The sequence below is a fragment of the Acanthisitta chloris genome, unplaced genomic scaffold (assembly GCF_000695815.1).
Source record: "Acanthisitta chloris isolate BGI_N310 unplaced genomic scaffold, ASM69581v1 scaffold8265, whole genome shotgun sequence".
Lineage (NCBI taxonomy): Eukaryota > Metazoa > Chordata > Aves > Passeriformes > Acanthisittidae > Acanthisitta > Acanthisitta chloris.
This window is the reverse complement of record NW_008672052.1, coordinates 10229-23222: the sequence shown is the minus strand read 5'-3', so window position 1 is coordinate 23222 and position 12994 is coordinate 10229. Positions and strand designations below refer to the sequence as shown.

The window sequence follows — 12994 nt, the reverse complement described above, 5'->3', positions numbered from 1 at the left end:
AATGCCTATTGTGAGGGAATTTACCAGCGACAATTATTTCACTAAATACAAAGACCTGTGATTTTCTACCCAGCAAAACTCACTCTATTATGAAGATGCAAGGAAAGGTCAGACACACTGTGGATGACTTGACGGTGATGCTTTTGTACTCATGCTGCCTCTCAATAAAACAGCTTTTTTCTCCACCTTTATTTTACCCATTTCGAGTAGCAACTTCTTACCTTTTTTAGAGGAAAATTCATTACAAGAAACCAATACAAATTCAGACTTTATATTCTTATTGAAGAATAAGCTAAATTATTGAAGTATGCTTCTCAGAAAACACACAAAATACACATTAATAGTAAATATTTTTAGAATGTGAACTTTTGAGTGGGTAAAGTTTTTATTATTGAAGGCTAATAATAATGATGATGATGATGATAATAACACCTATCTGCAACAGATTATTTAAACCCTCTCTACCAACACACTCAACATTTCTGTCACTGTCTATTAATGACTATACCAATACCTGGGAGGCTGGCACAAAAAAAATATACCTCACCTAGACTAATACACATGCATATATTACACAGCTACTATATACCACAAATAATGCATTATGACCATAACTGTTTCTCAAACTCTCCATTTGTATACTAAATAATATCTGCAGCCATGTTCTTGGATCTTCTTCTCTACCCTGGAGAGGATGCAGGGGAAGACAAAGTGTTAGAAAGGATCCCTAAAAACAGATGGGTTGGGTTGGAATTTTCGGCTCTTTGGCAAGCACTATGGATTGTGACAAATGGGAAACTAGAAGGTGTCTGTACCTGCCTGGAGAATATGACACTCATTCACCATGAAATTTATCTATTTTGTCTAATATCAGCATGGTTGCCCACACAGTTGTGTATATAAATAATTCCCTGCCTCCTTTGGGACAAGGATGGTTGGATCAAGTGAGGGAAAAGTTCATCATCTCCATGTAAGCCTCTTTGTGCCGACAGCAGTTCCACATTAAATCCTATGCACCTAGTGAAAATTAAATGTCTAAGATCCTGACTGTGATTGAAAACCATCCAAAGGGATCTCATATACAAGTATTTACAATAAAAATTCATTTAAAATACCCATCAGTGCAAGTTGAAATCATAAAGAGCTTGATCCTTCTCCAAATTTTGGTACACAACCAAGCAAACCCAGAAGCAGGTTTGCAAGGAACAAGTTACAGCCAAAATCTACTTAACAGGAATTCTACCAAATGTAGCAAAAACTCTACAGAAACTCTACTGCTGAAACTCCATGAGAAAATTCAAGAGGCTTACAAATTAACATTATCTTAAGTTTCACTGATTGCCCACCCACACAATATGCATATTCTGAACTCTGAGAACCATCAACTATAATTTTAATCTTGAATAATATCTAAGAGCCAATAACTCACTACCCTCTGAAGAGTATCTGTCTATCATAAGCTTTGGGATATTTTTTCAGTTAAAATACTCTTTTAAACAGCTTTCAAACTCTAAACCCAAGAGGATTACAAAGCTACTGTATCATTTGGATTAAGGAACCACTTAAAGTTTCAGACATTAGCCAAGTCACTATTCTGTTAAAAATTCTGTTTGTTTAAAAACTATAAATACATAGGAATAGGAACTAGCTAACCTCCTGGTGGCATTTTTTAATTCAATCACATTTAAGACTAGCACAAAGAGTAAATCAGTGGTCCTTTTCTAAACATGAACTTCAAAGAAAACCATCCTGCACTGTTACACATACACTACTGTTTGTGCAGCTACATGGCGAGTCAGGTCAGGGAAGTGATCCATCTGAAAGTTAGCTAGGAAAATAAAAATAGATTCTTTTTCAGCCAGATAAATTTCCTGGCATGATTCACCATGTCACCATTATGAGCACAAGTGTCAACACAACCAAGTAAGAAGAGGACATGACACTTCCCCCATCTCAGCAACAGCTTCCACTTAACATAAGTTTCAAGTAAACATGGAACAGCATCTATCAGGGGCAAGTTCACAAGCTTCTAATTAAAATACAGTAGTTGCTGCTGTTTCTCAAGATAAGAATAAACTTGTTCAGAAAAGTTTCTGATGTATTAGCATACATAAACGGGCATGATATTATAAAAGCCAGCACAGTTCAAGACAAAGTGAGTGAACACTAGCTTCAAAGTAAAGCAAACGATGCTGTATGAAAGCACAACATTTTTCTAAGTGTTTTCATCTGTGTAAAAGTTATACCACTAATCTGTCTGCACAGGTTCATTGGGTCAAAAGTGTGCAACCATAAGTAAAGATGCTGCCATGTTCCTATGGATTACTCTCTCCCAGTGATCATTGTTCAGGGTTTTCCTCCAGTCATTCTGAAAGACATCTAGCAAAAGAACTAACCTTAAGATTTTTCTTCTTAATCTTCTTAACAACTCCTCCCCTTGTATGACCTAACAGATTTTACCTCTTCCTCTTCAATGTGTCAGGAGGATAAACAAAACCCAAAAAAAAAACCACTGCTTCGGCTTCAGGCTGAACTTAACTACTGTTAGATTCATTTTACTTCCCATATAAAAAAATTACATTTAAAAAATCCTGAATATTGCAATGTAAGGCACTCAGTACTTCCACAAGTATAAACAAATTCACATTCAGGAAGTCTCTGAGGTGAAGTAACAATACTATTTCCATTTTATCTGAGGGGAACTGTGACTTGGACAAATTCAGGTTAAAACTCACAATACTGAGTGCCTAACTGTTGGCCCAGTTCTTCACACAATTTACCATCTTGCATGCCTTTCTTCATTATGAACACAGTTGTCAGCAAGTTTATTACAACTAAGAGCACAGAGCACTTGCATCAAGTAGCACTCAAATCTCTCCCCGGTGGTGTGTTTCTCATTACCTAGTTAGAAGCTATTTGTAAAGACTATTCTGGTTTCAGTAACTTTCTTAGTATGACAATGTTGATAAAAGATCATCAGAGAGCTATTCCCAGTAAAATCTTTTACATTTCAACTGTTCAAATGTGAGTAACTGAGGATTACACAATTTGGAATTTCGATGTAAAAATGGTAACAACTGTTGAAACTGGGAACTTCCTAATTTTACAGTTTTTGTGCTACCACATTGTAATTAAATATTTTTAGGAAGACTACTCCCAAAGTCAAGACAGCCATCAATTTGAAAGTGCACTGACGAATCTATCTAGAAAAAGGGAATGTGTTTTCTTATCAGTGTTCTGGCGTCTGACATGTTCATTTCCTATCTTCCTATCAGTTGTTAAGAAAGCACTTTGTCAGAAAGCAAACCATAAATTCAGAATTTACAGTAAACAAGATGTCAGTTGCAATAATCTGATTACAAAGAAGTGTACTTAGATTTATATAAAGTAAGTTAACAATGCCCTGATTTGCAAGGGAAGTAATCAATAACTCAGACTAGCTGAGACACAGTTATGAGATGGTTGAAGAGGACTGCAAATAGTAAGACTGGAGGTACACCTGCATTACAAATAAGGAGTGTGTATCTAAAGCAAATCTCCCAGTTATCAACTACTACAAGTTCTGGCTTACACTGTGACCACAGCTCATACATTCCCACTGCCAAGAGCCTCTCAAGTCCATAGGAAAAAACATGACAGTGCATCCAAAGAAAAGGTCTGGAAACACTTGTATATAGTACAGACAACAAAATCCAAGCACCCTTCAACAGACTTGGTCCTATTGTGCTAAATGGAGACCTACCATGAGAGCCAGGAAACCCTCTCAGAGCAAGTAAAGGTCCATGCTGCTGGAACTGAGCAACAATGTTTAGTTTGCAATTTAGGAAAGACCAAACTGCTCTCAAGAACTTGGAGGTTGAAAAAATCCCAGGCCCTACCAGCATCTTTCCATGTTTTGGTGGACAAAAACTTTAATTTTGTCAACAGTTTATAGAGATGCTCATGAAGGGTCAACAATTCCTCTAAGAAAACAAGAGGCAAGCAAGAAAGCACGAGTAGTTATAAAACCTTCTTCCCTTTTCTTCCAACTGTCTATTCACTCCCTAAATCACCGCTAGCCTGATCTCTTCCTAAAGCTCATTTTTCAATATCTCAGTTTGCAGACTCAATTGCCACTTTGATATTCATGCCCCAAAAACTGTGACTTCTCAGTCCAGACCTAAAACTTCTTCAGGACCTAGTTTCAAGTCACAGCTGTTGACCTTATTAATGTTTTTGACGATTACGGCACGTTTAGTATTAAAGAAGTGGGTCCCACAGAGGCATAAACTGATTGACCTAGCTGAGGTGAGAAGAACAGGTACATGGATTTCCTCTGAAATAAAAGAAAGCACAAAGACTTGGGAAATTTGTTGGGCTGGCATATAGGTATATTGAGGGAAGATGGTTTTTTTAAGAGACAACAAAAGTTCTGGTATTGCAAGAAAATTATCCTTACAGCAAAAATGTTTTCAATGTGAAAATGGTTCCTCAAATTCTTCCCCAACAGCGTCCTTTGGACATTTGCTGGTCATACAGTACTGCCAGGCCAAAAGGGTTGTGAGCAAGAGAAGGGCAATGAATTGATAACATATTGCTTCCCTAATCGCTGCATCAGAGAATGTTTAACCTTGTGTCTTTAGAAGTATTGCCCTCATGGGTAGCAAACTGGTATGAATGAAAAAAACCTTCACAACATGAGCAACCAGGCAGCATTCATTACAGAGGAAATGGAGCAGACACACAAGAACATGTAAGGCCAGTGTGTCCAGAATACTCAAAACTATCCATTGCCTAGGTGGTTTCCTGTGTAACAAGCAACCTGTTGTCGTCGGGAATAGTAAAAGCACTTTTCTACCACAAAAAACCACAGAATATGTGAAAGCTCAAGCCCTAAAGTGCACCAGACACATGCCTTACAAGCAACTGAAAGGAAAATAAACAAGGATTGTTTAGGTATTGAATTTGGCTAACTTCTTTAAGACAATCTGAAAATGAGTAGCACCAAGGTCAAAGCTATTGGTATTCCCATGAATATTCCATATTAATAATGCCCTGATAGTACAGACATAGGAGAACACCTTCCTCCCTTAGAATATACTACTGCATTTCCTATCTGATGTATTAGTGGTAGGAACTAGTACATTCAATTAAAGAACACGCACAGAATTTAGCCACCTTCATCTCCTATACAGCTCCATCTAGAAGAGTATCATTTTTACCAGTGAGAATCACAACTGTACAACTGTTTTAAAACTGGAAATATTATTGAAATATTGTCTGCAATATAGCTACAATGAAACAAAAACAATTTTAAAAATTGAGAAATGAATCGACTATGCATTATCTAAACTGGCATTCAGCAAGGATATTGCAGTGAAAAATCTTGAGATCGTTCAAAATACTTTGCGTCCCATGCTTCAGTTATTAAAGCAAAATGCCTTTAACCACAGAAACTGATAATAATCCAAGGTGGAGAGCTGCAAAAATTACACTCACCTATTTACTACTTAAAAAGCACCTGGAATAAACAGTTATTTAGCAAAGAGAACACCCCACCGCCATTCTAATTACATCGCATTTAAGATTTTCAAATGGTTCTGCCCTTCCTTCAAGGACAAGTATGGTCAAAAAAAAGTTCTAATTATTCCATAAAGAAGATCTTGGTAGTCAACTACCAAGTGACAGGGACAGAGGAAGGGCCCAGAGGGCCCTTCACGTCTCCCAGTGGTGAAGTTGCAGGATAACATCCTCTAAATACACAGATCTCTGTTCAGAGTGTATGTGGAAGCAAAGAAAATAAACCAGTGCATGAGATTTCCTGGACTGCAAGTAACTTTGCGGATTTACTTAAGTCCATTTCTGCACTGCATGGGAATTTGAGAATTCAAAAAAAAAGAAAAATCTAGCTTTAGTACATCAATATAAGAAAGCTTGTATTGTCATTTTTTCTCTCTTCAGTACTCATGGAACTGCCTCTTTTATATTCATATCTTTTATTGGAACTATACAGTAAATCAAATTTTCTATTACCTAGACAGAATTAAAGTATAACAATTACAATATGAAAGGCTTATTTTGTTTCAAGTGGTTCATCAATCAAGATTTTACCTTAAACTACTATTAGCTAAGACAATTAGAAAAAAAAAAAGTTTACATTTCTTCTCCTTTGTGTAGCAGATGTTCAACAAAGTCTATTTAAATTTGTCTTTGTTAGAGGTGTGTTAAACTGCTCAAATAATTCAGACAATCTGCAAACAAGATTTCTGGCAGGTTGTGAATAACACTCAATTAATACCGTAACTTCTGAGATTAATTTTTCAATTCATGCCCCGACCCAAAAAAAAACCCACCAAAAACAAAACCAACAAAAATACCCCAAACGTACAACATGAACTCAATCTCCAGTGTGTATTTCCAAAATTAACATCTGTTTGGTCTTGGTTCAACTGTAAAATTAACTGAAATAATAGTTCTTTCTCTGGATTTGAGCTGGGCGGAGGGGGAGATAAGACATGTTACCTTAAGACTATAAATAATTTGTACTTTAAACAACACTTGTATTCCTACTCGGAACAATAGATTTATTCCACTACACTACTTATTTTTCTTGAGAGTTGATATAACAACAGTAAATATTTTCCACACGGTTATTTCTCAAAATCCCATGATACCTGCATCATGTCCTGAATTGCAAAAATGAAAACAGACCAGCAGCTGAGTGAATCTCATCGCAGTAAATCAAACATATCTTATTCTATAAACTGTATGAGCATAGAAATACTAACACGACTTCAATTCTAGCTAGTAAGAAGCTATGAAAGGCTGTATTTAAAAAAAAAAAAAAAGAAAAAGAAAACAAAAGAGAAACACTGAGTGAAAAATGGTATTACAGTATTTCAGTGATACACTATTTACAGGACAATCTCACAACAGGAAAGCTTCATGACATCTGTTTTTTACCACCATCTCATTACATCAAACTTCTTAAGTTATCATAGTTAAGCCACAGCAATTTTGTACTTCAGTTCCCTCTCTAGCTTACTGGAATACTAGGACTTCTGTGATTGCTGCGAGATAAAATGAGGACATTAAAATTGTAAGATTATGTTAAATTCACCCCTACAAGTAAGTCAGATACACTGCTTATTCAATATAATTTGGGTAAAAATACACATCAAGTAACCCATCTAAAGACTGCCATAACAAACAGCATTATCTAATGTCACTTGAAGGCAGCAGCCCAAACAGAGGTATGGTAACTGAAGTATGACAACAGAAGCACTGATCTAAACTGGTAACATTTTGCTTTGTCATTAAATAATGACTTAGCCATCTTGTTATACAATACACACTAGGTATATCCTCCCCAAAACCAAAACCTTACTCTTACAATTAAAGTTAGTTGACACGTTAAATTTAAAACTGGGTCCTTTAAAAAGTTAGCATCTGTGTCAATTTTCCCTTTGTCCCAAATGATCTTTCAATAACATGGTAACAAAGACTCTTAAACCTTTTCAGATGTTTAAATTAATTGAAATCTTGTGCACAGGTTATATATAAAGAAATTAGGTTGCAATTAAGCATAGTTATTAATGATTCTTAAATCTAATTGTTGTGCCTGTTATAGACCACAGACAAGGTCAACTCTACAACTCAGGAAACTTTGGCTTTAAAGAAAAAAATACCACCTGAATTATATGCATAAAACTCATTTTTGTAATGATATAGCCTAATCATGCATGTAAAAACTCAGTTGTTTCCAAACTGATACATTTAAAACTTATCATCCCTCTGTAACAATTAAATTTAATTTAGTAAATACAGCAGAAACATGTTAAGCAAAATTAAAAACACTAATTCTTGCAATAGTTTAAAAAATCCACTCTGCAAAACATTGTGCTTATAAGCAAATCCAAAATGTAAAAGACATTTCAGGGATTACTGCAGAGTCCTCACAGTAAGTGTATAAATATCAAATATTTAATTTCTGCACATCAGCCGCAAAGTTTGGGTTACTGTATTTAAGATTTTTAGTCAAAACTGTTTCCCTTTTATCTGTATGCATTACAAAGAAAAACAGTGGTGTCATTTAGTAAGTAAACTCATAAAGGAAGACAACACATCTCTCTCCTGATCTGGCTGCAAGAATAACTGGAGAACAGAAACAAGAATTATTAGCCTCACCAAGCCAAGGAAGTGCAAGAATATCTCTGCAGCAGAGTGTGGACACAAGGCCATTGAGATGCTTGGTTCTTATCACCATCCATACAAAATACAGTCCCACTCCCTCTTCCCTGAGCAGAGACTCCACTCTAAGATTGCTCCACTAGGTCTCCACTTGTGCAAGTTCTGATGCCTCACAGGGTACACCTGAATTAGTACTTTAGTTCAGGCAAGGAGAGCACTTTTGCAACATGTCTTCCTATCACCCAAGTTAATGCACTTTCAATTGCTGCATGAAGCAGTCCCAGAGTGCACAAATCTGGTTCCTTTCAGATGAAACTAAAAGCAACACAATCTACTGAAGGATCAGCAGCCAAAAGGCCACAGGAGCAGGCAGAAGCCAGTCCAAAGTAACACCCACTTCACTTTGCAAATGCAATGAGTGTAGATAGGTATTAAGTCCTCACCACTAATTATTTCATTCTCTGAATCTGCTCTCACTGAGCTGTACTACTTGCACAGGCAGGCCCAGCCGCTGTTCTTCGGGTCTCCTTTCACCTGTGAGATGGGACCTGACTGCACCTGAACTTCATCAAGCTTCTCAGGCTTTGCTTCCCCTTGGGTTTGTGTCTTCCACTGTCCAAAGTTCTCACCTCTGGTGCCCCAACAGACCCTGTCTTCCCTAGCCTCTCTCTAGCAGAGTCAATTCAGCGAGAGAGATCCCCAGCTCAATTCTTAGTCCTCTCCTCTCATCCCTACACTCATTTCACTCAATTTGCCTTTGTAATAGCCTCTCTCATTAGACAGCTCCTCAAAAGCTTGTTTCATCCCAGTACTTGCAAATCATCTCCATACTCCTTGACTGGGCTGTGAATGACAGAGAAAGATTGGTTTTTTGATTTCCTTTGAATCACAAACCATCCTGACTGATGAAGAAGTCAATTTTAAAAGGTCCAAGGCTATATCCACATGAACAAGTAATCTGGCATAATAGAAACAGATCAGTCAACTGAAGCAGCTGGTGCCCACTCCCCTGTTTCCAGCAGGTAGTGTTTAAGAGTTTTATTTCAAGGTAAATTCAGTCTGGAGTCTCAGATTGGATGATGCACCGCACATAAGGTTCAGGGCTGTCCAGAGGACCGGTCGCTGAGGCTGGAGTTCACTTGTTGTCTTCCTGGAGAAGAGATCACATGCTCACCTTCCTCCAGGAGTAACCTGGTTTGTACCTACCAAAACCACCCTGTGAACTGAGTCAATGAGTATCAAGCATCGATGATAAGAGAATTCACATTAAAACTGTAATAGCATGATAGCTTGTGGAAGCAAGGCAGCTTTACCCAATCCCATGATGCTTCTTAGTACAGAGAGAATACTGAGCTGCCAAAATGAGAAGTGTCTACTGAGCATATTCCAACATTCAGTATTTAGATTAAGGTCTGACAACTTCGATTCTCTTGCTCCAGAGCAAGGTCAGGGTAAAAGTTGTAATCACACGAAATGTACGACCACTGAATTAAATGCTTACAAATTCTTGACATTGTAAAACATCACTGCACTTCTCCTTTTGCTTTCAAAACCAAACAAAACAAACACTTTAATCCACCAACAACCAGAGTAAGCCAGACACAGAAAATAAAGGACATTATTAGATATAATTTTTTTAAAAGCCAACTAACACCTACAGAGTTACCTATAGCAAGAAGAAGAAAAAAAACCACAACCATAAATTCACTCAAAGTTATTTAAGATAAGGAAAAATGCATGTCATGAAATGTCTTTAATTAGAAAACAATTACTAACAACACTGACATCAGAATGTCAACTCAGTGGGCTTTTCTTCAATTAACAGATAGTAAAACAGCATGAGGAAAAAACCCTTTATTTTACATTTCAGAACTTCAAACATTAAGACACTGCATTTCATTGCACACTGTCCTTTTCTGGACCCCAGTGACTAATATATGCATATCCAGTGCTCACAGAGTTGATACCAAGATATGATAAGAATCAGCAATATTACATGAAGGAACTGCTGTCATGTAAAGTAAAGCATTTGGTGCATCCTAACCATTCTAATACATTTGAAATAAATTTATATGAAATAACCAAAAAGGAAATCAGATCCCCAAGCTGAGTAAACAACAAGAAGAAGGGAAGGAAAAATAATTCCAAATTTTTAATAGTTCCTGCCATATAAAATTTTATGTTAGAAGTCTATACTCCGACATAGGAAGCAGGCCTTAGGCTTCACATAGTTTAGCTCAATTTCATCTACAATACCCATAATGCATCCCAAAATTCAATTTATGCAGAAAGAATAAAAGAAGAATAAAATTTTTCTCTCATTCTCTTGGCTTCTTTGACATTTAATGTCAATCTGCAATAACGAAGCTAATAATGATCTCTGTCTTCACACACTGGTATTGAAACAAAGCATTTCTTTGTAATTTAAAGGGTAATTTTGTTCCCGCTATTTCAGTCTAAATCTTTCTGGGCTAGAATCACAGAAACCATGGGATAAATCACCCTAAAATCCAGATCACCTTCTCTCTGCAAGAAAGATTATGTTCTTTTGAAAATAACCATGTGAGCAGCCACAACCTAAAGCAGAGCAGCATAAAGCATGGAAGATTTCATCCAAAGTTCATCACATGATACAAATGCCAGATATTTCTAGAGGTTTCCCATTTGAAGCTTAACAGACAGCAACCTTCCCAAGTTTGTAAATCTCATGGTGACACACTATAAAGTGGCATCTCAAGAATTCACAGGAATTCAAATGTAACAGAAAACTCATACTTTAGACTGGCTTATAATTAGGAACATACTCTTTAATCATATCACTTCCAGGTCTGCAAAGTAATTACGTGTATGCTGAGCTTTATGCAAGTACAATGTTGATTTTACTGCATTTGCAAGCTGAGCCACACTGAATGATTTTGGCATCTAGGAAGTTTCACACAAAATATCACATCTGCAGCAGCTTCCAGGCAACCTTCTACTGTGCACCTCTATTAACTACCTCTTGCAGTGGTCACAACAGCCTACTTAGTCTGATACACAGGTAACAGCAGCTGCAACAGCAAGGTTAAGTAGGAATTACTGAGTCCAACATCCTCTTCACTGTCAGTTACCCCTATAAACAGGAGCAGGGCTGAGGGTTAAGTATTAACAACACCAAGGCCTTAATGGCCACTAATTCCATACAGCCAGATGAGCTTGCTGCAGACCAGAGATAAATCAAGAACATTCACATGTGTAACAATACAACACCGTTGCAGGCCAGTGGATGCATCAGAACAACTTTCCATTAGAAGGTAGAACTTACCCCTCTTCTGTACCCAGCCTTCCTTCACAATGGTAACATCGCTCATGATGACTCCACTCTGAACCCCCAACTCAAAAGAGTATTTCCTTGAGTTATCAGCTTGTCTGTTTGGCTTCTCTTCCGCAGCTCTTCACAATTTCTACTGATGAGTCAGCCTGGAAGGAAATATTAGAGAAAGAATTTAAGTCTTTTCTGTTTTTCTCACTTGACAGCCAACAAAAAAGTCTTTGTTGATGTATTTCACTGACTGAGCTCATATTAAAAATCTGCCTTTTTTTTTTAATTAACCATGTAACAGAACCATGTTTCTGGTCTTACAGTACATTTTCCATGAACACTGCAACACTAAAAAGCAGCAGAATGTGTTAAGTTTTAAGTCGTATGGCACTTCTACAAAACATGCACAACAGAATTCTCTCGTACTAATGCACAGGATGCTGTTAAATGAAAGGCTGTCGGTACTGCTTCACAGGTCCAACTCTGAACACACAGGAGCTTTAACTGTTCCCACATTTGCCAGAATCTATTCAATGGACAAGTGCCTCCTCTATTACGGCTACACTGGTCAAATCTAGAGTGCAAAAAAAAATGAAGGAAAGGTTCTGTAAACATGTTTAAAACCAAAACCTTAAGTATTATGGATACAGTCACCCTCATAACTGTTAAAAACTGTAGTAACCAGTTTCCCAACCATGCAATTAGGGTTTTTTAATGCTTTAATTATTTTTTACAAAGTAAAGGCTATAGAACTATAACATTCTTCCTACTTCCACTATAACTTCATTACAGCCAATACAAATCCTTAAGTTACAAGTTTTAAAAACAACAGCATCATCTGCAAGTACACGAACAGAAAAACAACTTCTTAGAAGTACAAATAATAAAAAAAAGCCAATGTTTATTTTATGAAAAGAAGGAACGCATGTTCTCTCAAATCTCTAAGCCAGGCAGCGACAAGAGTGCTCTTTTCCCTACAAAGCTCAGCTTGCAGGGCACAGAAGGGAAGTTAGTCCTGGAACAGGACATACCGCTCTCAGAAGCCACAACCCTCTCTTTTGACCACCTCACTCCCAGAGTACAGCTGTGAAGAAGGGATAAATAGCACTCCAATCAAATAGAAAGAGAAGCCAGAGGGCAGGAGAGGTTTCCTTTTCCCAGCAAACTGCCTTTCCCCTTCATCCTTTATAATAAACAGAAGCATTCAAATAGCACTCATCCAGAAGAGGGTGGGAAGCCAAGAGATGGGATTTCTCTGATGGTGGAGGAACACCCTTCTACAGCTGCACACACAGGAGCACACATGTACACAGTGCTAGCAGAGAACAGGAACCCACACACAAGTTTAGTACTATCGAATGCAGACCATACATATCCACTTAGAAGACTGACCAAACATAAACACAATAGAAACAAATATGACTGTGCTAGAAGCAATCTGTGCAACATATTAATGGAGAAAGGACCAGGAAACAAGCTGTTTTAACCCAATCAAGTACAGGCTGAAAACTGAACCATTACAGA

At 37.3% G+C, this 12994-nt stretch overlaps 1 protein-coding gene across 1 annotated transcript in view; it reads right to left on the bottom strand.

Moving 5' to 3' along the window:
• Positions 1-11631, bottom strand: part of LOC103801923 (RAC-gamma serine/threonine-protein kinase) — a 131015-nt gene extending 119384 nt beyond the window's left edge. Inside the window, exon 1 of the mRNA XM_009074360.1 lies at positions 11474-11631. Coding sequence (XP_009072608.1) covers positions 11474-11519 — 46 coding nt within the window. The 5' untranslated portion in view covers positions 11520-11631. The remainder of the gene's footprint in view (positions 1-11473) is intronic.
• Between the last annotated feature and the right edge of the window lie 1363 nt (positions 11632-12994).